Source organism: Grampus griseus, assembly GCF_964374135.1.
Source record: "Grampus griseus genome assembly, chromosome: 5".
Lineage (NCBI taxonomy): Eukaryota > Metazoa > Chordata > Mammalia > Artiodactyla > Delphinidae > Grampus > Grampus griseus.
In genome coordinates, this window is record NC_138998.1 from 142112037 (window position 1) to 142137757 (window position 25721).

At 53.1% G+C, this 25721-nt stretch overlaps 1 protein-coding gene and 1 pseudogene across 2 annotated transcripts in view; both read right to left on the reverse strand.

Moving 5' to 3' along the window:
- TSPEAR (thrombospondin type laminin G domain and EAR repeats) overlaps positions 1-25721 on the reverse strand; it is a gene marked incomplete at its 3' end in the record, with an annotated part of 59732 nt that overhangs the window by 22256 nt on the left and 11755 nt on the right. The window contains exons 2-4 of the mRNA XM_082655607.1: positions 17497-17717; positions 2034-2272; positions 82-172 (exon numbers count right to left, since the gene is read on the reverse strand). Of these exons, the coding sequence (XP_082511733.1) occupies positions 82-172; positions 2034-2272; positions 17497-17717 (551 nt within the window). The remainder of the gene's footprint in view (positions 1-81; positions 173-2033; positions 2273-17496; positions 17718-25721) is intronic.
- On the reverse strand, positions 4762-10593 carry LOC309823385 (annotated as a pseudogene). Its single transcript has 2 exons — positions 10173-10593; positions 4762-5070 (listed from the first exon to the last, which is right to left on the reverse strand). The product of its transcript is annotated as an uncharacterized misc_RNA (transcript).

The following is a 25721-nucleotide window of genomic DNA, read 5'->3' on the forward strand; positions in this document are numbered from 1 at the left end:
CTGGGGTGCCAGACCAGTGGTGACAGCCCCCCAGGAGCACTGGTGTTGGGAGGTCCAGGCAGGCAGCTCCTCCGTAGTTACCGTGAACTGGCCTTTGGTCCTCCTCCGGCTGCCGACGAAGAACCGGGCTCCTTGCACCGATAGGGTGGCCGGGAAGGGCACATCAGCCATTCTGAAAACATTGGAGGATGGTTTTAGGGCCATGGGAGAGCAGGGTCGTGGCCTATTTACGTAGAAAAGGATGGGGGCAGCCCCGCCTGAGGCTGTATCAGTGTCCGGGGTCAGCCATAACGAGAACCACAGGCCGGGCGCCTCAAACCACAGAAGTGTGTTCTCTCGCAGTGCTGGAGGCCAGAGGTCTGAGATCGGGGTGTGCCCCCTCTGAAGACTCCAGGGGAAGGTCCTGCCGCCTCTTCCGGTTGCTGGGAGCTCCTGGAGTTTCCGGGATTGTGGCTGAATCATGTGGCCTTCTCCTCCACGCCTCCTTGTAAGGTCACTGTGTCAGGGCCAACCTACTGCTCAGCTTAGCTCAGTTATGCCTGCAGAGATGCTGTTTCCAAACGAGGTCCCATTCTCCGGTTCTAGCGGATGTGAATTTGGGGGGAAGCTCTTTGCCCCAGGACAAGGATCTTCTACAAAACCGTGTGCTGCGGAGGTGTTCAGTGGCCCCTCTCCATGTCACGGGCGTCTCCAGTGGCTCCTCCCGGCTCGGGGTCCCCAGCCCGCCCCCGTCCTCTGAGCCCAGGGCCGTGAGACAGATGATGTCGGGGCCAGACGGGGTTCACCTCGGTGAGCCGGGATGTGTGGGAAGATGTGGCTGGAGTTGGGTCTTGAGATGCAAGTGGAGGCCCAACTCGGGATGGGGAAGATGTGGGACCTCCTGGAGGGGACTGCGTGGCTGGAGCCTCTGGGGGAAGAGCCAGGTGTGTGCTTCCTCTCCACTGTCCAGCACCTCCCGGACCATGATGCCACGTCCTCTAGTCAAAGCACCTGCTCCGTCCAGGGTCTGCCGTCTGGCTGCCGCTGGCCGTGGCAAGGTCCCAGAACGCCTGCGCTCCGAGCACAGCTCCCAGGCTTCCTGGGTCCAGGTGTGAGCCCTCCGCGGCACCGCAATGATCTCCAGCACCCGCACTGCCAGCCTTGTCCTCCTGCACATGGCCCCCATCACAGAACTGCCCCGCCGCCGGCTCTCCCACCTGAGCCGCCGTCTCCCTATAAAGGCCCCAGTGTATTTGGGGCATGGTGGGGCGGAGTTGTGATAAAGGCATGTTTAAACAGTGTGTACGTGTTAAGGAGAATCTTTTATTCCAACAAGTTTCATAATGACAAAGCAGAGTGAGAGTCTACCTTTGAAAGGAATATTTGTCATAAGGATAGATCTAGTGTAAATGGACCATTTGTGATTAAGAAAGAAAGGGTGGCGAGCCCCAGCCAGCGAGGAGGGACGCTGAGGTCCGGTGGGGGCCGTCCCCGCCCAGCTTACCCGGGAGCCAGGCCATGGGGACCAGGCCACGGCCAGGACAAGAGATGGGCTCGGGCTCTCGAGTGCCCGGGGTTGCGTCAAAGCTATAAGGCGATTCCGCACGTTTATTTGGTGTTCTGGTGAATATTTTCTCCCTCGTCCCAGAAAAGGAAACTGAGTCAGAGAGGTTAAGTGATGGGTTGAAAGTCACAAAGCAAGACCTGGGCCTCATCGGGCGGCAGCTCCTTTTGGGCTCCTGGTGCCCGAGCTCACCCTGACCTTCCTCTGGGCCTTGCCTCGATGCTACCGACTCCGCAGCCGCGTACATGGGTCGAGTCCCATCCCCCAGCCCCAGCGGGCAGGCCGCGGCCCCTCCCCGCCCGGGCGCTCCCGCCCATCGCCGCCTCTCTGGGGTCCGGGGCCGTTCCACGTCCACCAGCCAATGAGCCTGGCGCTCCTCCTCCAGCCTGACCCCCCGGCCTTCGGCGGAGCTCCGCGGGCCAGCGTGCGCCCTGCGAGCTCTGCTGGCAGCACCCGGCCCCTGCCACCCCTCCGGCGCCGCGGTACCTACATGCCCACGGGGAGGCCGCAGTCCCTGGTGAGGGAGAAGGAGCCTTCGGACACGGCCAAGACCAGCGTGTGCCACTGGCCGTCCGTCAGAGCCGGGCCGCGGAAGGACACACGGACCTGCCAGGCGCGCGCCCCGTCCTCCCTGAGGAAGAGGAAGTGCAGCTGGGTGGGCGAGTAGCGCAGGCCGAGCAGCAGCGAGTCCCGCTCCTCCGCCACCACCGTGAACAGGTACTCGTTCTTCTGCAAGAGAGGGGCCAGCGGGGGCGGGGCAGGGAGGGGGCAGGTGAGGGGGGGCAGGTGAGGGCGGGCGGCAGGTGAAGGGGGCAGGTGAGGGGGGGCAGGTGAGGGGGCAGGTGAAGGGAGGCAGGTGAAGGGGGGCAGGTGAAGGGGGGCAGGTGAGGGTGGCAGGTGAAGGGGGGCAGGTGAGGGTGGCAGGTGAAGGGCAGGTGAGGGGGCAGGTGAAGGGGGGCAGGTGAGGGGGCAGGTGAGGGGGGCAGGTGAGGGTGGCAGGTGAAGAGGGGCAGGTGAAGGGGGGCAGGTGAGGGTGGCAGGTGAAGGGTGGCAGGTGAGGGGGGCAGGTGAGGGGGGCAGATGAAGGGGAGCAGGTGAGGGCGGCAGGTGAAGGGGGGCAGGTGAATGGGGGCAGGTGAGGACGGCAGGTGAAGAGGCAGGTGAAGGGGGCAGGTGAGGGCGGCAGGTGAGGGCGGCAGGTGAAGGGGGCAGGTGCAGGGGGGCAGGTGAAGGGTGGCAGGTGAGGGGGGCAGGTGAGGGGGCCGGTGAAGGGGGGCAGGTGAAGGTGGCAGGTGAAGAGGGGCAGGTGAAGGGGGGCAGGTGAGGGGGCAGGTGAGGGCGGCAGGTGAAGGGGGCAGGTGAAGGGGGGCAGGTGAAGGGGGGCAGGTGAGGGCGGCAGGTGCAGGGGGGCAGGTGAGGGCGGGTCTCTGGGCCGCAGCGCCTGAGACAGTAACCAGGGTCTGTGATGAAACCAAATGCACCACTCACACCCATGAGGACAGCTACTGTCAGTAAAACAGAAAATTGCAAGTGTTGCTGAGGATGTGGAGAAATTGGAGCCCTTGTGCACTGCTGGGGGGGAAGGCAGCAATAAAATGGTGCAGCTGTTATAGGAAACAGTGTGGAGGTTCCCCAAAAAATTAGTGTGGAATTACCATCTGACCTAGCAATTCCACTTCTGGGTATATCCCAGAAGGACTGGCAGCAGCCTCCTGAAGAGGTACTTGTACACCCGTGTTCACGCGAGCATCGCTCTCAATAGCTAAAATGTCAAGGCAGCCAGTGTCCATCGATGGAGAAATGGATAACTAAGATGTGGTCCATTCATGCAATGGGATATTGCTCAGCCTTAAAAAGGAAGTTCTGACGTCAGCGTGGATGAACCTTGAGGACCTGATGCTCAGTGACGTAAGCCAGTCACAAAAGGACAGGTAGTGTGCGGTCCACTGATGTGAGGTCCCTGGGGGACCCGGATGCACAGGGGCCAAAGGTGGGCAGTGGGGCGGGGGCTGGGGGCAGTCGTGGGGAGCTGCTATTTAATGCGTGTAGAGTTCCAGTTTGGGGAAGATGAAAGGTTCTGGAGATGGACGGTGCTGATGGCTGCACAACAGCGTGACTGTCCTTAATGCCCCTGAGCTGGATACTTAAAAAGGGTTAAAATGGGAAATTTCACGTCACGTGTATTTTACCACAATTTAACGAACCTCGCGCCACCCGCCATTGTCGCGATCTCCAAACGCCAGCAACCCCAGCTCGGACCAGGGAGAGACCATATATACTTGACTGTACGTAAGTGCAATTTACAGTCTGTTCATTTCTAGCCTAACACAATAAAAAGCGTAAAGAAATGAAAGTGATTAAACCTGAATGCTAAGCAGATACGTTAAATATAGAATATAGTTTTTTAGCAAGTCTTTGCCCATGTAAAACTATCAGTGAATTCCACGCAACTGTTACACTAAAGAAGTGGAAAAACTCCATGGTCCTCATGGTTAATTTAACACCTAATTTAGCAAAATCAATTTGCACAGCTTGGGTCACATGGCCTCTGGCCACTCCGGGCGCTGAGGGGACACGTGTGGCCCCTGCACTTATCTTCCATGTGAAGGGCGCCTTCCCGTGAGCCAAGTCTCAGGAAGTGCACGGAATGGGTGGAAATGACACAGCAGGACAAAATGCTCACAGTGGTGGCTGGGCCCGTGGGCGGGTGGCTGGGAAGGACGATGACGTCACAGCCAGGGCCTCCGGGTGGACAGGCGTCTTTACTCCCCCATGTTCACGTCCCAGGACCCCGGAGCCTGAGCAGGCGCTGACCTTCTTGGAGAGGGCAGGGGCCCCACCCAGAGGGGTCAGGCCACTGACCTTTGGGGTTCTCAGTCCCTCACCTCTAGGAATACTCCTGGCTGGAGGAGACCAGTGTCTGGTCAGAACCCTGTGTTTCCCCCCAGTGAAGGTGAGAGACAGGAATTGGGTCATGTGATGAAGTAAGTTTATTTATCCGGGTGCCTGAGGAGGTGCTGACAGGATGGAAGTGGAAGCCAAGTGACGCAGGCAGAGGAACTGGGAGGGGGACAGGTGACCCAGAGGCAGGTGGAGGTGCAGCAAGGTCGGGGTTCCCGGGGCAGGATCAGAGGTCAGTCAGACCAGGACAGTGGGGACGAAGGGGACCCTGTCCCGAGTGGGGGCAGCCGCCCAACCCAGGTCAGGACTGAGGGAGGCTGGGAGGACCGAGTCATGGGGGGACCTGAGCCCGGCTGGCCCTGGGGGGACGTGCCCGGTCAGCAGCAGGACGTGCCTGAGGCGGGGACGCAGCAGGCGGGGCAGCAGGCGGGGCGGCAGAGCAGGGCTGCGGAGGAGGAGGGTCTGCGGCAGGACAAGGGGCAGGGGGTGGGCTGGCAGCACGAGGGGGCTGAGCAGGGGGCGGCCTCACAGCACACGGGCTCGCAGCACGCAGGTGTGTAACAGACGGGCTTGCAGCAGACAGGTGTGCAGCAGACAGGTTTGCAGCAGACAGGCACACAGCAGGCCTGCTGGCAGGGGGAGCAGGTGCGGCAGGGGGGCTCCCACACTCGCCCTTCCTCCTTGGGGTTGAGAGCTGGCTGCAGGAGCCCCTCATTAGTGCTGGCGTAGTTTCTGCAATAGTTTTCCCTCGTTAAACTTGTGAGTGTAAATATCCTGAGTTGCAGGATGTTTTCCCTTCGCTCCTTTGTTTGGCTCCAGAAAGTCATGGAAACTATTGAGGCAAGATTATGCTGAGTGTGGTTTAGAGGTGAACACCTCTCTACATTGATGCATTCTGTTCCATCTCTCCTGTGTTTGGGGTACTTTTAATATCAGTTTAACTTTTAAGCATTTTAAAATTTAAGTGTAGCCTGTGTCCCACCACTACTGAGCCTGCGCGCCTAGAGCCCGTGCTCTGCAACAAGAGAAGCCGCCGCAGTGAGAAGCCCGCGTGCAGCAACGAAGAGTAGCCCCTGCTCGCCGCAACTAGAGAAAGCCCGCGTGCAGCAATGAAGACCCAACGCAGCCAAAAAAAAAAAAAAAGAAGAAGAAGAATCTTAAGTGTAAACTGACATTGGCACATCTTATAAAATGCAAGTGGTTCAGAAGATTGGACCATAGAGTGGGTCTAGGGTCACGTTCCAGCAGGGCCTGGTGTGAGACCCAGGCTCTGCCAGCAGGAGGTGAGGGATGCCCAGAGCCCTCGCAGCCCAGCCTAGCGTGCCCGAGAGGAGCGTTAATGGGACACGGTCGGACGTGGACTCTGCAATGAAACTTTCTCCAGGAGCAGTGCTCACAGGTGTCTGAGTGAGTCTGGGGCCATGAAAGGGACGCAGGACTGCAGGGTAAATCGGGAGCCGTTTTCATCAACATTTCACCCAAACTCAAGTGCCTTTCGGCACAGGCTGTGCGCCCCACACTCCTCGGCTGGGCAAATTGCCCTTCTTGACCCGAGGTTGCCTCCCTCAGAGGTGATGCCCTGAAGGACTCAGGGACAGGGAGAGGGTCTCCCCCTGGAGACCCCGCGTGCGAGCAGTGGAGACGTGCGGACCCCAGGTAACACCCAAAGTCAAGCCCAGGCAACAGTCAGTTTCCCTCGTGGATGAAGAAGATGTGGTCCTGGGGAGCCCGGAACTGAAAGTCAGCATGGGCTGACTCTGGTGAGGAGGTCGACGCCTGGAGCAGGGATGGTCACGACGGCCCTGGCCACAGCTGTGGGGTTAGACAGCACTGTCTGAGCACCTGTTCTAGGCCAGGCGGGGATCCTCCAAATCACAGAGATAAAAGAGAAAACCCCAAATATGATGAGAGAAAATGTAATCAACGAACCTTGTGTTTCGCCGACGCCAAACATGACAGTCCGTTTGCTAGGGAGGGAGGAGGCACAGCTAGGATACAACAGTAGAGACAAAACTGAGCGTGAAGCGCTCTGAGCTGAGCGCGCGAAGGTGTGTGTGTGTGGACTGGAAGGGCTCCATGAATTTCAGGAGCCTCAGGGCTTCAGAGCCCACCCACCCTAGACACGTGCTGGCAGTTTTTAAATGAACAGAATTAATAGCAGCCCCTTCGCCGTGCAGGAAGAAACAGCACGTAGTCTGGAAATGAACCCCCCCAGGGCTGACTCCAGACCCCTCTCCCACCAAACAGTGAAAGACACAGAGCTTCTGGGGGAACATCCGGGATTAAGGCTGATTTGATCTTCTTTCAAATTATTACATCTTTCTCAAGTAAAGAGAACAGCGGTGTATTTTCATATAAGCAAGAGCTTAGAAAGTACTCCACTCACACTTCCCTCTTGAAAAAAAATACTTAAAGAAATAAGACAAATGACCAAGTGATGAAGCAGACAGGAGCACCTGGGGGGCTGGGCTGGCGTCGGTGCAAAGAAGGGGAAACAAGTCGAAATAGCCAGCGAGATGGGTTGTATGTGCAGAGTCTGATCCTTCCTAGGCAGTGACCCCGGTGAGGTTCTAACACTTTATTAATATCAGATGCTCTGTCTGTGTGAGAGCCACCTGGCTGCCGAGCCCTTGAAAAGTGGCCAGTACCCCATGTTCACTTTTGGGGGGTTTTTTGTTTGTTTTTTTAAGAGAAGAAATTGTTTTGTTCACTGTTGTATCTCTGGTGCCTAGAACAATTCTTAGTATTGGTACAGAGAAGGGCCCATTTTTATGAAAGAATAACAGAGCATCTTACCACAAGTCATATTCCGAAGTAAACAAAAATGTCCACAGACAAAAGGATGTAAAGCTTGTTGAAAACCCGACGTGTGGACGCATAAGAAACGCAAAGTGGATTATTTTTCTATCCCCACTTTGCTCTGTACAGGCAGGAGTGAATTACTATATAATTCTTCAAGGTCCTCACAACTCAATCAAAATTTACTGCAAAACTCATTTAATCAAAATTTACCGTTTAATCAAAATAAAACTCACTTAAGTCATTTTTTTTTCAAATTTACTTTTCAGAACAGTTGGTCACAATCCCTGAATACAAATGCCTTGATCATTTGGAATATGCTACAAAGGCCGGTGGATGAGCTACAGAAGGAACAATGGGAAAATCAAGAGTCTGGACCACCTCCTACTTGGACCAGCAGATGATGACTGTATGCAAATGGAGACAGGATTACTCTCAATTTGATCTTCAACTTGCTGGCCATGCACAACTGATTCTCTTCTTTCAGTATAACTGATACGATAAGGATATGGCTACATTAACTTACTAAAAGCAACAAGGTACAAAGATAAAGGTATTAATCTCTGGAAGTGTTTTGAAAACACTGATAAACACTAAATATTTAATACTAAAACACTGCAAGATCCCCTCAACAATCTCTACCCATTTTCCCAACTTTTTAAAATTTTTGCATTATTTATTAGTGATTGTCACCTCCCCCACCTAGGATGTAAACTCCGTTAGAGAAGAATTTTTCCTGTTGTGTTCAGCCTTCTATCCCCGGTGCCTGAAACAGTGCTTGGTACATAGAAGGTGCTCAATAAATTTGTTAAATCAGGACTTCCCTGGTGGCACAGTGGTTAAGAATCCACCTACCAATGCAGGGGACACGGGTTCAAGCCCTGGTCCAGGGAGATCCCACATGCCATGGATCAACTAATCCGTGCACCACAACTACTGAGCCTGCGCTCTAGAGCCCACGAGCCACAACTACTGAAGCCCACGCGCCTAGAGCCCGTGCTCCGCAACAAGAGAAGCCACCGCAATGAGAAGCCTGTGCACCGCAAAGAAGAGTAGCCCCCGCTCGCTGCAACTAGAGAAAGCCTGCGCGCAGCAACGAAGACCCAAAGCAGCCAAAAGTAAATAAATAAATTTATTTTTTTTAATATGTTAAATCATTAAACAGGAATATTAACTGGGCTTTTAAATTTTAACTAAGATTGAACAAAATGCCTGGACCTCTCTTTTCCTTCCAAAAATCACTTTAGAAAAATATTGAACAAATAGTGAATCTATAAGCATTTTAAAAGCAGCTTTTAGTAACACGTATTGAAATGGTAACTTTTTGGATATATTGGGTTAAATAAAATATGTTAAATTAATCTCACCTGTTTCTTTTTTCCCTTTTAAATGGAGCTATTATAATAGTTAACAGTTACATTTGAGGTCCCTGGCCAAAGCCCTTCTCGCTGGGGAACACCCATGTCCTCCAGGTGATTGCCTGCCCAGCACCGTCCCTGCAGGGCCAGGGTGACTCCCTCCTCCCTGTATTTCCCAAGAGGGCAACCTGCCTTAATATTTGAATTCCTGAGGGGATCGCCCAGTGAGCACCTGCCACTTCCAAATATCCCTCCTCTCCCTTGGCTGTTGGTCCCTGTGATGGTGAGTTTCATGTGTCAACTTGACCAGGTCGTGGTGCCCAGTTGTTTGGGTAAACATGTCTGGATGTCATGACAAGCTTATTTCTTAGGTGAGAGCAATAGTGAAATCAGTGGACTCTGAGGAAAGCAGATTGCCCTCCAAAACATGGGTGGGCCTCACCCAATCAGTTGAAGGCCTTGAGAAAAGACTGAGGTCCCCAGAGGAGGAAGAGACTCCGCCAGCAGACCATCTCTACACTCGAGCTGCAACACCAGCTCTTCCCTGGGAAGCCCGCCCTGCAGATTCTGGACTTGCCAGTCTCCACAATCACGTGAGACGGCTCCTCAAAATAAACCTCTCTGCATGTGTACACACACGTCTCATTGGTTGTTTCTCTGGAGAACCCTGACTAACACAGGCTCCATCGTCACCGCACATGGCTCTCTCCCTCCTGGCCTCTTCACACAGACAGAAGCACTCACCCTCGTGCCCAGGGCACTGGAGAGCAGCTGGCCCCAGCCTGTCTGAAGCTGTTTCTGGAGTGGGCTTTATGCCTTCAAGGCAGATGCTTTATTAAACGGAGTGTCCCTTGTCTCTAGTAAAGCTCCAAGTCCCCAGTGTGTGAGACCCAGGGCCTGGTTACCTGCCCGCTGCCGTCCTTCACTGGTGGAGGCTGCAGGGGTCTCCAGGTGAGCAGGAATCTCTGGGCTGGAGGCTGCAGGGGACCTGCTAGCACAGGACGCCCAGGCAGAGTGTGGGAGGGCCTGTCTGGCCCTGCCCAGTGGTCCTACTGCCCTGGACGCAGCTCAAGGCCACACTCCACATCAAAGCTCTTCCCTAGGGTTTGCACAGATATGCACTCGGTCTCGGAGAGGGCCTGACAATGACTTTATTTGTTAACGGACCGGCCCCTCACATAGGGCAGAACAAAGTCCACGATCTGACAAGGATGGAGAGGAGGACGCTGCTGAGACCTAGGGTCTAGAGGAAGCCAGGAGCCAGTCCAGGGAGCCAGCTGGGCAGTGAGGACTCAGCCCAGGCTGTGGAAGTGGGTGGTTCTGGGGCAGAAGGAGATCCCAGACTGGGCTCAACGCTGCAGAGATTTCAGATGGAATTCAGGGTTGGCCCTAGGAGTAGCTGGCAATGTGCCCAGTCAGCAGCAGACTGAGGCAGGGATGCAGCAGGCAGGGCGGGAGCACGCGGGACGGCAGAGCAGGTACACGGAGGAGGAGGGTCTGCGGCAGGACGAGGGGTAGGGGGTGGGCTGGCAGCACGAGGGGGCTGAGCAGGGGGCGGCCTCACAGCACACGGGCTCGCAGCACACAGGTGTGCAGCAGACAGGTGTGCAGCAAACAGGTGTGCAGCACGCAGGCTTGCAGCAGACGGGCACACGGCAGGCCTGCTGGCAGGGGGAGCAGGTGTGGCAGGGGGGCTCGCAGCTAGACTGCCGGCGGCACGAGGCCGTGCAGGGGCCGGTGCAGGCTGGTTGGCAGCAGGGGCTGGACACGCAGCTCACTGGGGTGCAGACGAGGTTCAGGCAGGGGGCCGGGGTGCAGCCGCTGGGGGCGTGGCAGGGGGGCTCGCAGCAGCTCTCTGGGCAGTCATCCACCTGCCAGCAGGAGCCGGTGCAGGAGTCACAGGGACCAGGCAGGCAGAGCCGCTGCCGTAGCTCAGGGCGCTGGAGCAGACGGACAGGGTGGACACGGCCATGGTGGGGGCGGTGGCTGGAGGAGGGTGAGAGAGAGAGAGAGAGAGAGATAGAGAGTGTGTGTGTGTGTGTGAGTGAGGTGCTCAGGGCTGTCCAGCTTTATAGCCGTCCTCTGTGTTGTGTGTTGGCATGGCAGCAACTTGGTGAAGGCTTTCCTTCCTTGTTAGTGTCCTGCTCTGTTTTGCAGCTGTCTGTAAATGCCTTTCCTTCTGTGTTAGTGTCCTGCTCTGTTTTGCAGCTGTCTGTTCTTTCCTTCCTTGTCTGTGTCCTGCCCTGTTCTGGCAGCTGTCTGTAAATGCCTTTCCTTCCTTGTTTGTGTCCTGCTCTGTTCTGGCAGCTGGCAGCTGTCTGTAAATGCCTTTGGCTGGTGAGGCTCCTGGGTGGAGGTGGGGCTCTCCGGACCTGTGTCTGTCTCCAGAGGATAGACGGTAGGAATCTTTCTGATGTTTTTGCAGGGACAGTAGCAGTCAGGTGACTCTCGTTAGTGACAGCCCTCTGCTCCACTGGGGGCAGGGGCTGCTCTTGTAAACAAAACTCCTGCTCCAAAGGAAGGGACAAGCAGGAACAATCCCAGAATCTGGGCTTTGAGGCGAGGGAGGTGTTTTCAGGTGTGGACAGGTCTGGCCATGCCCCACTGGCCTGGCCACAGGGTGGGATGCACTTGGTGAGCAGATGCTGCTGATTGTGGAGGGAGGTGAGGGGGCCTGTGTCCACTAGGAGTGAGCCCTGGGGCAGGTGTGAGGACGGGTGTCCTCCTGGGGCAGAGACTGGCTCACAGAGAGGGGCAGGGATGCAGACGCAGGCTAGCGCAAAGAGAATGACGGTGGAGGCAAATGCCTTTCGCTTCATTGCGGCTTGAACGTCTATAGAACCTCCCCTGATAGAGTCTTAATGCTCACACCTTCCTCCTATTCTACAATATCAGGGGCTCCAGACAACATCAGGGGTTCCTACAGCCCCTGGGTGCAAATTAGGACAAGATCTCCTCCCTCAAGCACTCCCCCTCACAGGCAGAAGGATGTGGTGGCTGTGACCTGACCCTCTGTTGTCAGTTCCTGGAGTCTCTGTCATAATATATGTTCAGTAGCAGAGCCTTGTTGTCCATGGAGCCTCGTCCACAGACACCTGCACAGTGTGTAGCAGCCCATGCCCCAGTGCTCGGTCTGCACCTGGGACCTGGTGACCTCTGGCCGTGGTCCCTCGTGTCCTCACTCTTCAGCCACTGTACTCTTCCAAGTCTCTGAGGGGCAAGGGCAGGGCCCTTGGTGATGTGCTCAGCTGTAGGCCTCTGCAAGAGTAGCCAGGGCTCCATCAGGGACTTGTTGGGGGTCAGTGGGCTTCAGGGTGAGGCTGATGGGTGGGGCTGGGGACTCTGCTGGAGGACCACATGGCAGTCAGACTGCAATGGAGAGAGATTACCTCAAAGAAATAACAGCTTAAAACTGTCAAAGTGAAAAACTCCAATCTACACATCCAGGAAGCTTGATGAACTTCAATCTTTTCAACACAAAAGATTCACAAACAGGCATGTCATACTGAATATGCTAAACGTCAAAGACAAGGAGGAAATATCAAAAGCAGCAGGAGAAAAATGCTGAGTCACTCACAAGGGAAGCCCAGTAAGATTAACGGCTGACTTTCCATCAGAAACGGTGGAGACCAGAGGCAGTGGGACCATGTACTCAAAATGCTCAAAGTAAAAATTGTCAATCAAGAATCCTATATGCAAAAAAGCTATTTTTCAAAATGGAGGAAAAATATATTCTCAGATAAATAAAAACTGAGAGAATCTGATATTAGGAGACTCATTGTATTAGACATACTAAATGGAGTTCTTCAGGCTAAAAGCAAGTAACCCCAGATAGAAATTCCAACCCACAGGGGAAAAAAAGATGCCAGTAAAGTTAATTATGTAATTAGAAAAGACAATACAAATGCATATTTTTTTCTTGTTTCTTCTCTTACTTGATTTAACACAATTTATAAAACAATATATTATAAAGCATATTGTATAAAACAATATGTATACAATGTATTTTGGGACCTATAGTCTAGAAATTCAATATATTTGACAACATCAGCACAAAGGAGGTACATGGGAGCAAAACTGTACTGGGCAAAGGAAATTACAGCAGATGAGAACTCAGATCCACAGGAAAAAGTGAAGAGAACCAGAAACGATAAAAAGGCTAGGATAACAAAGGTTTTGCATTCCTTTCTTCTCTAAGCTTCTTAAAAATCATAAAAGTATACTAAGTAATAATTATAACAATATATTCTTGGAATTTTAACATTTTAAGATGAAATATTGTAACAGGAAGGACAAAAAAGACAGGAAGGGATAGAGTTACATATAAAAATGAGCAGTGTTTTTATATATACCTGGAATTGAATTGGTATAAATTGGAAGTTGATTCTGATAAGTTAACATAAGTACATGATAGACCCTAGAGCAAAGGGAAACTTAAAAATATATGATGAAAAAATCATTAAAGAAATAATATTGCTACATTGGAAAGTATTTAGTAAAAGCAAAAGAAAGCAGTAGAAAAGGAATAAAGGAACACAATTACAAGAAAGACATGAGAAATAGGAAACGGAAAAGTGAAATAGCAGACATCAATCCGACCACAGTTGATGCTCATTATTGTTATAGAAAGTCACTGTGAACACTGGATTAGCAAGTACTCAGCCATTGCTTCTAGGGGAAATAAAGATTTAGGTTCCTGTGAGCCTCTAGCCTCATTTTCATCAGCTAATCAATACATAACCTTGTGTTATGTGAGTTTTCCTTTACTCTCATGAAGAAGCTTCTGACACCAGGTGTGTGGGTCTTCACCCACCCCAACAAGTTCTCTGACACCATAGGAGTGTCCTACAAGTCAGTTCAGTTCTGACCCTAACCAGAGTCAACACAGACCCCACAGGTTAGGTTTCAGTTGCACAATACTGCCCCCGGCTTCAGATGCCAATTACAAGTAGCAGGCACCCGGGTGACCCACAACTTCTGTCTGACTTGGCTACAGATTGGAGGTTCCCATGACTCCTTGAATAAGTTGCTAGAGCAGAACCCAGAAAAACAGTTTACTTATTATTGCTGATTTTTTACAAAGGATATTTTAAAGGATGCAGACCAACAGCCACATGAAGATACAGAGGGTGAGTTCTGGAAGGGTTCTGAGTGCAGGAGCTTCTGTTTCCATGGAGTTGGTGTGTTTCACCCTCCTGGCATGTGGACGTGTTCAACAACCCAGGTGTTCTCCAAGCCCTGTACTTTGGGGATTTTTATGGAGGCTTCATCTTGTAGGCATTGATTAACTCAATTTCTAGCCCCTCTCCCCTTTCTGGAGAATAGGAGATGGGGCTGAAAGTACCAAGCTACAAATCAAGGCTTGGTCTTTCTGGTGACCCTGTCCCATCCAGGAGCCCACCAAGAGTTGCCTTATTAGAATAAAAGACAACTCCTATCCCAGGAAATTCCAAGGGATTAGGAAATCTGTGTCAGAAACCAGGGTCAAATACCAAATATTAGCCAGGGTTAGATAGAGAGATAGATAGATTTAGATAGATATGGTATTATTTCACAGTGTATGTTTCATATTTATTGTTGATTCATTATCACTGAACTCACTTCCAACAGCAACATAATTCATGCCTGAATGGCACTTATCTGATGCACGTATTTTCTTCCTAATGCACATCACAGCCTTCTTGCACTTAGGAGCACTAGACAGCACTTCAGCACTATGTTGGGAGCCATTTCAAGCAGCAAGGTCACCAGTGAAAAGCACAAAAATGTGAAGAACGTAGCTCTAAATGACAGCAAAAGGGCACTTGTTTACAGTATGAGCTGAAGCAAGAAGGCAGAGCATTGCCTTGTCATCCTCAGCTGGAACACGCATGTTGTTCCCATGACATCAAATGTTTTGCAGCTCTATGCATGTCCATGAATGACTTTGGAAGTGCCAAAAGTATTGATTTGGGGGTTACAAATCAATTTTAGAAAGTAGGTGAATTTTCAAATACAAAATCTGTGAATAATGAGGATATATCAGTAATAACATAAAAGCAAATAACGCAATCAAAAGGCAGAGATTGTTAGACTGCATAAACAAACATGATTCAACTATATGCTCTCTGCATGAGACATACTTTAGATTCAAAGATAGAAATAGATTGACAGTAAAAGGATAGAAAAAGATACATCATGCAAACAGCAACCACAAGGAGATATTAATATTTTACTAATATCAGATAAAATAGACTTTAAACAAAAATTGTAACTAGAGACAGGCATTTTATAATAATAAAAAGTCAATCCATCAGGAATATATAACAATTATAAACATACATGCAAATAATAACAGAGCTTCAAAATACATAAAGTTAAAACTGACAGAAACGAAGGGAAAAATAGTTCAACAATATTATTTGAAAACTGTAAAATACCAATTTCAATAATGTATAGAACAACTAGAGAGAAGATCAAAATGGAAACATCAGACTTGAACAGCACAATAAGCCAACAAGACCTAACAGACATCTGTAGAACGCCCTACCCAACAGCAGCAGAATATACATTCTACAGAAACACACATGGAACATTCTCTAGGGGAGAACATATGCTAGGACAGACAACAAACCTCAATAAGTTAAAAAGACAGAAATAACACAAAGTATGTTTTCTGACCACAATGGAGTGAAATTAGAAATTAATAATTGAAGAAAGTGGGACGTTCATGAATATGTGGAAACTAAACAATACACACCTAAATAATCAAAGGGTCAAAGAAGAAACCAAAAAGGAAATAATAAAATACTTTAAGATGAGTGAAAACAAAGATCAAAATACCAAAACTTATGGGATGCAGCTAAAGCACTTCTTAGAGGGAAATTTATAGCTGTAAGTACCTATATTAAGAAAGAAGAAAGATCTCAACTCAAACCTAACCTTCCACTCTAATTAATGGATCAAAGACCTAAATATAAGAGCTAATTCTATAAAGCTCTTGGAAGAAAACTTTGGGATAAATCTTTATGACCTCAGATTTGGCACTGGATTCTAAGATATGGCACTAAAAGTATAAGCAAGAAAAGAAAACGTAGGTAACTATGACTTCATCAAAATTAAAAAGTTTTGTGCTTCAAAGGACACCATCAAGAAAGTGAAAAGACAACCCATATAATGGGAGAAAATATTTGAAAATCCTATATATGATAGGGCACTTATATCTAGAAACATAAGGAACTCATAACAACAATTAAAAAGGCAAATAATCCAATTAAAAACTAGGCAGAGGACTTGATTAGACATTTCTCCAAAGAAGAGACATAAGTGGCCAATACACACATGAAAAAATACACACCATCATTATTCATCGGGGAAATGCAAATCAAAGCCACAATGAAATACTGCTTCAGGCCCACATGGGTCGCTAGAATCGAGAAGTCAGATAATAACAAGTGTCAGTGAGGCTGTGGAGAAGTTGCAACCCTCATCCAGTGCTGGTGGGAATATCAGATGGTGCAGCTACCTTGGGGAAACAGTCTGGCAGTTTCTAAAAAGTTAATCATAAAGTTACCCTAAGACTCAGCAATTCCACTCCTAAGTATATACCCAAGAGAAATGAAAACACATGCCCCTACAAAAATGGGTACATGAATGTTTATAGCAGCATTATTCATAATAACCAAAAGGTAGAAACAAGCCAAATGTCCACCAATGATGAATGGGGTGATCAAAATGTGCTATATACACACAGTAAAACATGACGTGGCCATAAAAAGGAACGAAGCGCTGATACACGCTACATCACGGGTGAACCCTGAACACGTACTACGTAAGCTAGTTACAAAGATCATATATTACAGTATATGATTCCATTTATATGAAATGTCCACAGTAGGCAAACCCGCAGATACAGAAAGTCAATGAGTTGCTGCTTAGTGCTGGGGGTAGGGAGTGGGGTCGTGGGGGGGGGGGGAGCCAGAGGGCTTGGGGCTTCTCTCCGAGGTGATGAGCGTGAGTTACAACGTGCTGTGGTGAGGGCTGCACTGAGCCGCTGACTGCACCGTACACCACTGAATCGCGCACCTCAGACGTGTGAATCATATCTCAGAGAGCCTGTTAGAAAGTTACTGAGCATGACAGTAAATAAAGAGATGGAGCTGACGGCGAGCCAGCCCCCCAGGGGACCCACAGGTTGGAGGCTTGTTCAAGAAAGCAGGTGACAAGCCAGACTTTCACCTGAGAACTGGAATTCACATGAAAAACAAGAGGAAAGTGGAAATCACAGAACTGAAAATGCAATGGCTGCAGCTGAAAGCCCAGCAGCTGTGGGTTTGACAGCAGATTGTTCAGAACGACGAGCCCCCGGGGGGTATCAGGATGGAATCACAGTCGACAGAAAACCAGCTGGGAGAACCTTGGCTGTGAGAGAATCGGGGATGCTGACTCGGAATGGGAAGGATTGGTCACACGCCCAGGAAGTGCCTTGTCCTGGACCCTGGGGAAACCTCCGGGGGCGCTTCCACCCTAGCCGGGGACGATGGGAATGTTAGCTGGATCTGCGGAGGATGGGACTGCAAGTCACAGGTAAACAGACCCCAAAAGGGTATGTTTTTGTTATTTTGTTTACATTTCCTGCTAAAGGATGTCAAACTAAAAACTCCGAGCCTTATCCCTAGCCTTTGACAGCTTAGCACACCAGAAAATTATAATTGCTGTACAGACTCCTAACAAATGGTCACACAGGCTCTGCTTGCATACTCACAGTGATGGGGACCTCACTACCTATCAAGGCCGGCCACTCTTGACCTCTTGACCGGATCAGTCATGCCCTTCGCACGCTCTGGCGTTGAGAACGTGCAAAGGTACTGGAAGGGGGGGGGTCATTCTACAGGAAGAGTGGGAAGTGTCACTGACCTTAGCGGGGAGACTGGGAACTTTCAAGGTTACGACGATGGAAAATTCTTCCGGGAAGAGGTCGCATCTGAAGAAAATCCTTGACGCAGGAAAACTCAGGTCGTGGGGGGCAGCGGCTGAGAGCTGAAGTCCTCGCGCACCTTGGACCTGTGTCACCGTGACCCCGACCGCAGCGCCATCAGGAGGGACCGCCTCTGCCAGGATGTCCAGGGGCCGCAGGTCTGTGTCAAGGAAATCACACGTGGGTTATGCCAGCGCGTTTACGGGCGCGCCCAGGTGTGGGTGTCCGGGCTCTGGTCTCAGTGTCCTGCAGGGTCCTCGAAGGAGCCCTGTGAGCAGGACGTCATGATTATCCCGTGTGGACTGAGAATGTCTCCTGACACATCGGAAAACAAAGGATGTTTCAGCCGTCAAGCCATCACATTACAGCCGCCCCCGGCATGCACCCTGAGGAGACTCAGGACGGGAAAACACGGGATGCTGGCCCCAGGTAGCTGAGGTGCACATCAAAGGAATGATTTCAGGGCTTCCCTGGTGGCGCCGTGGTTGGGAGTCCGCCTGCCGATGCAGGGGACATGGGTTCGTGCCCCGGTCCGGGAAGATCCCACATACCGCGGAGCGGCTGGGCCCGTGAGCCATGGCCGCTGAGCCTGCGCGTCTGGAGCCTGTGCTCCGCAACGGGAGAGGCCACAACAGTGAGAGGCCCGCGTACCGCAAAAAACAAAAGGAATGATTTCAGTGAGCCCAGACTCTTGCATCTTCCCATACACAGAAACACACTGAATTCCTTAACTTGAGATGTCTGGTTTTCTTTCATTAACAGCATTCTTTTGATGGTCTGACTACCTGGTTTTTTTACAAAACTCCTCTGTACCCTGGCTCCGCCCTGACCTCGGAGCCGTCCCTCAGAGCCACCTGAGATGCTGTGTCCTGGTTAAGTCCTCAGTTTTGTCCGCTGAGTAAACCATAACTCTCAACTTCTAGGTTGTGCATTTTTTTCAGTCGACGCCCGTCCATCCCGTGAGCAAGCGGGGGCACCAGGGGTTCACGACCCGCCCGGGTCCGCCGTGGCCCCTCCTCCCCACCCTTCCACCCCGGCCCCCTGGGTTTTGCTGCCATTTCCAAGTCAACCACCAGGCGCTGTGCTGGGTGTGCTGGGGCACAGGGAAGCCCCCACCCGGCCCCAGGGAGCCCGTGGTCCTGGGAGACAGGCTCGCGCACGGAAAGCGTCCAGGGTCTGAGACAAGGCAGGCACGGCATCCCCGAGCCCCCGGCTGAGCCGTCTGCGACACGGCCCCGGTGGTGCCGTCGGAGGGCAGGGCCCCCGACAGGACCCGGACGCCGCCCTGGCCTGGGCACTGCCTTCCGCACACGTTGTAGAGGAGCAGACCGGCTCCTGCTCCGCAGTTCAAGGTCATCAGAAACAAAACGCACCTGAGCCCAGATGATAGGAAGGGAGAGCGGGCAGTGCAGGGAGCACCTGTGACTAGAGGCGGAAACTCACCTGAGCCCAGATGATAGGAAAGGAGAGTGGGGAGCACAGGGAGCACCTGTGACTAGAGGCGGAAACGCACCTGAGCCCAGATGATAGGAAAGGAGAGCGGGGAGCACAGGGAGCACCTGTGACTAGAGGCGGGGTTCCAGACGGCCCACCCGGCCCCGCAGTGGAGGGAAGTGCTGGCTCGGAGCAGAGCCCACGGCTGCCCCTTGGACCCTTCCAGACTCGGCCAGCATGTGTCAGGCCGTGGCCTGGGACAAATGACAGGCACGTGCGAATGAAACAGCCGTTCCCCAGAGCCGTCCCCCTCGGGGTCTGGCGGTCCTGCTAAAGGGTCTGAGCCTGACACAGGGGTGCTGGCCCTGGAGCCAGCGGTCAGTGCACCACGGGGATCGGTCAGCAAGTCAGCAGGGCTGCGGCCATGAGAGCAGAGGACGCCCCCTCTGCGCTCCCCCCGCGCTCGGGCCTGGCCCCCACCCTCGCCGGGGCTGCCCCTTCCCCCGTCCAGGGACTCACAGCGGCCAGAGGGCGACCAGTGCGGCACCGAGGGGAGAGTGCGGGGGGAGCAGGGGCGTCACAGACGGGGGCCGTCACAGACGGGAGAGTGCGGGGGGAGCAGGGGCGTCACAGACGGGGGCAGGTGAGGTGGAAGACAGGAGCTCATCTTCTCCATTAAGTCAAGGGAATTTAGGAAACAAGAGGTCTCTCCGAACCCGTTCAGAGGAAAGACACCGAGCTCACAGAAGAGAGGAGGAGAAAGCAATTCAAAGTGAGAGCGTGAAACCTGGAAGGAGAGGTCAGTGACGAGAGGGGCCAGAGCAACACACAGCGGGGGGAGGGGCGAGAGGACAGGGGGCTCGTATCCAGGACACCGGGGATTCTTACCAACACGGGAAAGAGGATGCACTGTGCACGCAAGGAACTGGGGTCCTGAACCCAGACCACACTCGCTGCCCCGCCCCAGCACTCAACATGGTACAGAGTTTGGGGCCATCAAGCCGGGACACAGTCAGGGACGCTGACGTCCTCCTGCAAAGGGGCATCCTCATGTGCCCGGAGGCACCCACGGGGTGTGGACACGCCCGAGAGTGCGGGGACCAAGGGCAGGCTGGACGGCGGTGGGCGGCCCAGCTGCGTGCAGACCTGGACTCCGGCCCGAGGCTCATGCCAGCCTTGGGGGACAGCGAGACCGAGGGATGTGGCAGCCTGAGCAGTGTCTGGGAGGACGGGCGTGCGAGGCCCTCTGGGGGACGTGGGGAGGGAGGGTCAGCAGCTGCTCTGTGACGGGAGGGCAGGGCACTGTTGTCATTTACACCACTGAAAGCGAGAAGCAGCCTGGGAGGAAAGAGCATCGTTCCTGGGAAAGCACCTGTGTGTAAACTGAGACGCTCGCAGCTCGGCGCTCTGATGTACTCCAACATCAAGGGCGGCGGCCACCCCGAGGCTGCTGTGTGTGTCGGGGACGGGGTCCCAGAGAGACGCCAGGGAGGAGTCTGGCATCTCAGGGGTGGAGGGGTGTCCGTGTTCTGGGGGACGGACCCTGACCCAGCCTCGGGCTGCCCAGGCCGGGGGTCAGATTCCACATCCTGCGCGGTTGTGCCTGGCTGGGGTCCCTGGGGAGCACGGGGCTCTAAGTAAACACTGTGCATCCTAAATTTACCCACAAACTGAGACACAGGGTACGTGGGCCCTGTCTGGCAGTGGCCCGCCGTCGTGGTTTTAGCTGTGGCCCCACCAGCGTCCGGCCCCTCCTTCAGGAAACGTGGGCCCTCCACCAGGCAGGCCGTTCGGCTTCCAGGACATGCCTCAGCCCGGCCAAGCCCCAGGCACCGGCAACTGGGGGGACCCGAACTCGGCTAATCTCAGTGCGAGTCTGTCCCTCCATTGTTTAACTGAAACAGCCTCTTCCTGGTCCCCACCCCCACCCCCCAGAACCCATGCAGGCCCGAGCGGCCTGTGGCCTGGCAGGTACTCATCCACACGGGCTCTCTCCACCTGAGCCTGGTCCACACACCCACACACCTGCCGAGGGTTCTCCAGGTTAACAGAGACAGTGCGTTCGTGCCTTCCCGGGAAAGCCCCGCTGGACGCAGGAATGAGTGAGTGACCGAGTTCACAAAGGTCAGTGCCACCTCGGGACGTCCAGATGCCTGAGTGATAGACTCCAGCAAGTTAACCGACGGGACATGTACACTGGCACCTGCTGGACTCATGCTGACGGGCTTGACAGACAGACAGACAATGGCCGAGCCGTAGACGCCTGGCCACAGAAGCCTGACCCACAACCTCGGTCGCTGCTGCCCGGAATGGCCAGAATGTGGCCGGTGACCAGCAGCTTCCCTAACTTTTGTCCCCACGTCCAGTTCAGGACCCCACGGAGAAAACCGGATCTGCTCCCTAACCAGGCACATGGGGCGCCGCTGCTGGTCCAGCCCCAGCGTCCCTCGCCGACAGCCTCCATCAGGCCGCACCCGGGCCTCCCTCTCTCCACTCTGCCACGCCCAGGTGACGCTGGTGGGCCCCTGCCAGAGCCGGCGGGATAAACAGCCGGGCTTGCACTCATTTGCATGGTCTTCGTCTGTTCCACAAAGGCTTCTTGAAATGCCAGTTTCCAAAATAAAGAGTCGTTGCCCTGTGGTGCCTATAATTTAGCAGAGAGACTGTGGCGGCCACAGGGAGATGAACTGAAAGCTGGCTACCAGCAGGGCCCTGACCTAGACCTCAGCATCGTAAGATCTGGCCCACGACTGACCCGCTGCACCTCTCCGAGCCTCAGTTTCCTCATCTGTAAAATGGGAGGGTGGCGACTGTCCATGTCAGGGGCTCAGCTGAGCTGGAGAAAGAGCTGAGCCGCCAGGTGTCGGAGGAGCCGATCACAGCAACAGGCAAAGCGGGAGGAGAGTGAAGACTTTAACCCTGTACTGCGACAGTGTCAGCAAGACCCCCCCACCCCCCGGAAGGGCACCAACGGGCGTGCCAGGGAGCCCAGGACAAAGCCACCTGCAGTCTGATGAGCCCTGGGGCCAGGGAGGGAGCGGGAGGAAGGGCCACAAGTGGGAAAGCACTGGGGCGTGGGCCAGAGTGGGCAAAGTGTCTTCACAGGAGGCCTGAAAGGAGGCAGGGGGTGCAGATGTGCGTGTGAGTGTGGCCGTGGCCATGGCCGTGGCCGGTGAGGCTGTGCCCCAGGTCTGGGGGGAGTGGGCAGCGTCCTTGCGAGGCCTGTGGTTGGCCTGCGAGATCTCTCAAAGCAGTTCTGGCCAGAAGCCAGGCTCCTCGTGCCCTGGAAAAGTCCCCCGGGGAGGCCCCCCGTGCTGGGGGCCGTGAAGACCGGGGTTATTTGGTGAAGGGGCAACTGCCTTATGCTGGATGCACAGGTATGAGCCACAGGCCTGCAGCCAGGTGGACACCTGGCCAGCTTCAGACAGTCTCTGAGATGGGCCCCTCCACTGGGGGTGGGGAGGGAGGGAACGAGATGACCAATAAGATCCTCTTTCCTCTGTGGATTTCGTTCAGTTCATTGGGTGCCCAGGGACCAGGACAATTCATTTCCAAGAACTTAGGTGAGGCTACTATTAGGTGTGCCCTGCGGGACAGTGGGACTGATGACACTGCCATAGTGACAGAAGAGTCCAGTTTGGGCCCAAGAAGAGGCAGATGGACCAGTGATGGGGAGGTCCAAGGGCTCAGAGACCCACGCAAGCGGGGATGACTCACGGTCCGGGCTCCACGCAGATCCGCGGAGGGTGGACTGATCAGTGGGTGGTGGTGGGAAAGCTGGGCTTTGGTGGGGGGAGAAGCCAGGCCCGATTCCTCCCTGAACAGGACACAGGTCATCAACTCCAGGTGGGGTGGAAAGTGGGACTTCCATATCAGAGGGAGAAGTTGAGGGCTCTCTTTGCGACCTGGGGTTAAGGAGGATTTCTCAACACTGCACACAAACCATCAGAAAGAAGCTGGTCCGTTTGCTCACATCAAAACGAGGATTTCCGCTCGATAAAGGACACCACGGGCCATGCTGTTGTCACGGGACAGAGCAGGAAGGGGGTTTGCCGTTCTTAAAACAGACAAGGGGTGAACACACAGAAGGAACAAGGCACCCAGGACACCAGCAAGGAAAACATAAGAACAATCCTTACCCCAAAGGCAGGCAACCTAAGAAAGAAACAACTCAAATATGATGAAATCTAAGTCAATATAGTCAGTGTAAATTAAACAGTGGCAAGGTATCACTTTTCTCCTATTACACTGGTTAAAAAAGGAAACAGGAAAAAATATAAAGATGGAGCACAGAAGCAACCTAAATGTCCATCGACAGGTGAGTGGATAAAAAAGCTGTGGTATGAAAAAATGTACACAATGGAATACTACTCGGCCATAAAAAAGGATGAAATAATGCCATTTGCAGCAACATGGATGGACCTAGAGAGTATTACACTAAGTGAAGTCAGTCACACAGAGAAAGACAAATATCATGTGATATCACTGATATGTGGAATCTAAAATATGACACAGATGAACTTATCTACAAAACGAAACAGACTCAGACATAGAGAACAGACTTGTGGTTGCCATGGGGGAGGGGGTGGGGGAGGGAGGGATTGGCAGTTTGGGCTCAGCAGATGCAAACTAGTATATATAGAATGGATACACACCAAGGTCCTACGGTAGAGCACAGGGAACTATATTCTATATCCTGTGATAAACTGTAATGGAGAATAATATGAGGAAGAATATATATATGTATATAACCGACTCACTTTGCTGTACAGCAGAAATTAACACATTGTAAATCAACTAGGCTCCAATTAAAAAAAAAAGATGGAGCACAAAGGGGCAATTGGCCCGTCCCTGTTGTGTGTTTAAATCTGCTTTTCTTCACTTGCTTTAAAGGACGTCAAGGAACGTGGAGTGAGGCAGGGCTGCTGGGCTTCGAACGGGACCTGGGCTCTCTAGGCTGGAGCGTGAGATGTCCCTGGGGTATCCAGAGCCTAGAAAGCCAAAGGCCACATAGTGACCAGGCCATGGAAGCTACAGGGGAGGCACCGAAAGAGCAGGACACCGGCGATGAGCAGTAGACGTGACACAGCCCCCTGGGCGGGCTCAGGCCGCACACACATCCACGCTTCCAAATCCACACACGTCCCCTCCCTCAGTCATCCTCCAGAGTCTGTGTTAGCCCCCGGGAATGCCTGTCCTTGTCCAGCGGGCCAAGTAGAGTGCAGAGCGACAGCCGCTGCCTTTGCACCCAGCTCCCCCGGAACCCGCTGTTTCCCACGGCAGCCTCTGTGTTGACCTCTCGGAGGCTGGTCTCCCCTTTCTTGGGGATCTGTGGGAGGGGTTGGGGATATTGCCAGGCAGACAGGAGCTGCTCCCTGAATGGGATTGCCTCACAGGGACTGGGAGAGGGACTGCCCACCCCTCATGGTGCGGTCAGCCCTGCGCCGGGCCACTTTGTGGGTCAGTTTGTAACTTCCCCCCTGAATTTGTGAGAGCATCTGTGTCTGCCTGCAAGAGGGCAGCTGCCAGGGTTGCCAAGTAGGTCTCCTGAGTGAGATCCACGCGGCTGGTAAACAGCTGACGTGAATTCACTTCACATAAACAGGCAACAGTGCGTCCAGGACGCCTTAGTCAGCTGACGCAGAGAAGTCCGCACGCGGAGCAGAACCAGTCCATCTCCAGGCCCAAGCTTGCCAGCTCCAAACCCGAACCTTCCTCAAACGTTCTCCGTTGGGTCCAGCAACTGCATGGCCTCACCAGGCACATGGACATTCAGGAGGTGGAGATAGCGCGCGCGCCACGCAGGCGGCAGGGCTGGCACAGGGACGAGGGGGTTTGGACGGGATGCTCATCTGCCCGCAGGGTCCCGCCCACAGAGGCATCTCCACTGATCTGAAGAGCCTCCTCCCCGTCTTCTCCTGCCACGAGCCGAGGTGGGCGAGGCGAGGATGAGGGGGCAGCCCCGACTTCAGAGACCTTTGCAATAAAAACAATGCTCACTCCTGCTGGGCGCGATCATTCTTTGATCCAGCCAGCTTTCCGTGTTCCCTTATCGCACGTCCTCCAGGCGAGTGAAAATGTGAACAGCCGTGATGAATCCGGTTGCGGTGGCCTCGGGCTGCAGAAAGTGGAAGTCCAAACACTGAGCACCCAGAGCTCAGCTGCCCCCAGATCCTGCTGCGCGTGAGTCCCCCTGATTCTACTGTCCTTAAAACTTGTGTATGAATCAGCAATTATGGAATCAGAGTGAAAGGGGCCATGGAGATCAGCTCCTTCAAAGCCTCAGATTATAGACCAGGATGGTCCGCACGGAAAGGATGTGTGGGTGCAGCTGAAGAAGAGGAAGGTGTGTGGTCCTAAGTGCTTCCGTGAGAAAAGAAAAAAGGTACCAAACCGACCATCGAGGCTTCCACTGAAGAAACTCGAACAAGAAGAGCAAGTGGAACCCCCAGTGAGGAGAAGGGAGTAGAAGGGCAGAAATCAATGTGATTGAAACAAAAGAAAAGTTCATTGACACCAAAGCTGGTTCTTCAAGAAGATCAATAAAATTGATAAACTTCTAGCCAGACTGACAGGGAAAAACAAGAAGGAACAATGTATCAGTGTCAAGAACAAAAAATGAGATATCACTAAACATTTTTCAAAAATTAAAAGGAAGCAGAAATAGACTCAGGGACACAGAGAACAGACTTGTGGTTGCCAAAGCGGGGTGGGCAGGGTAGGGATGGAT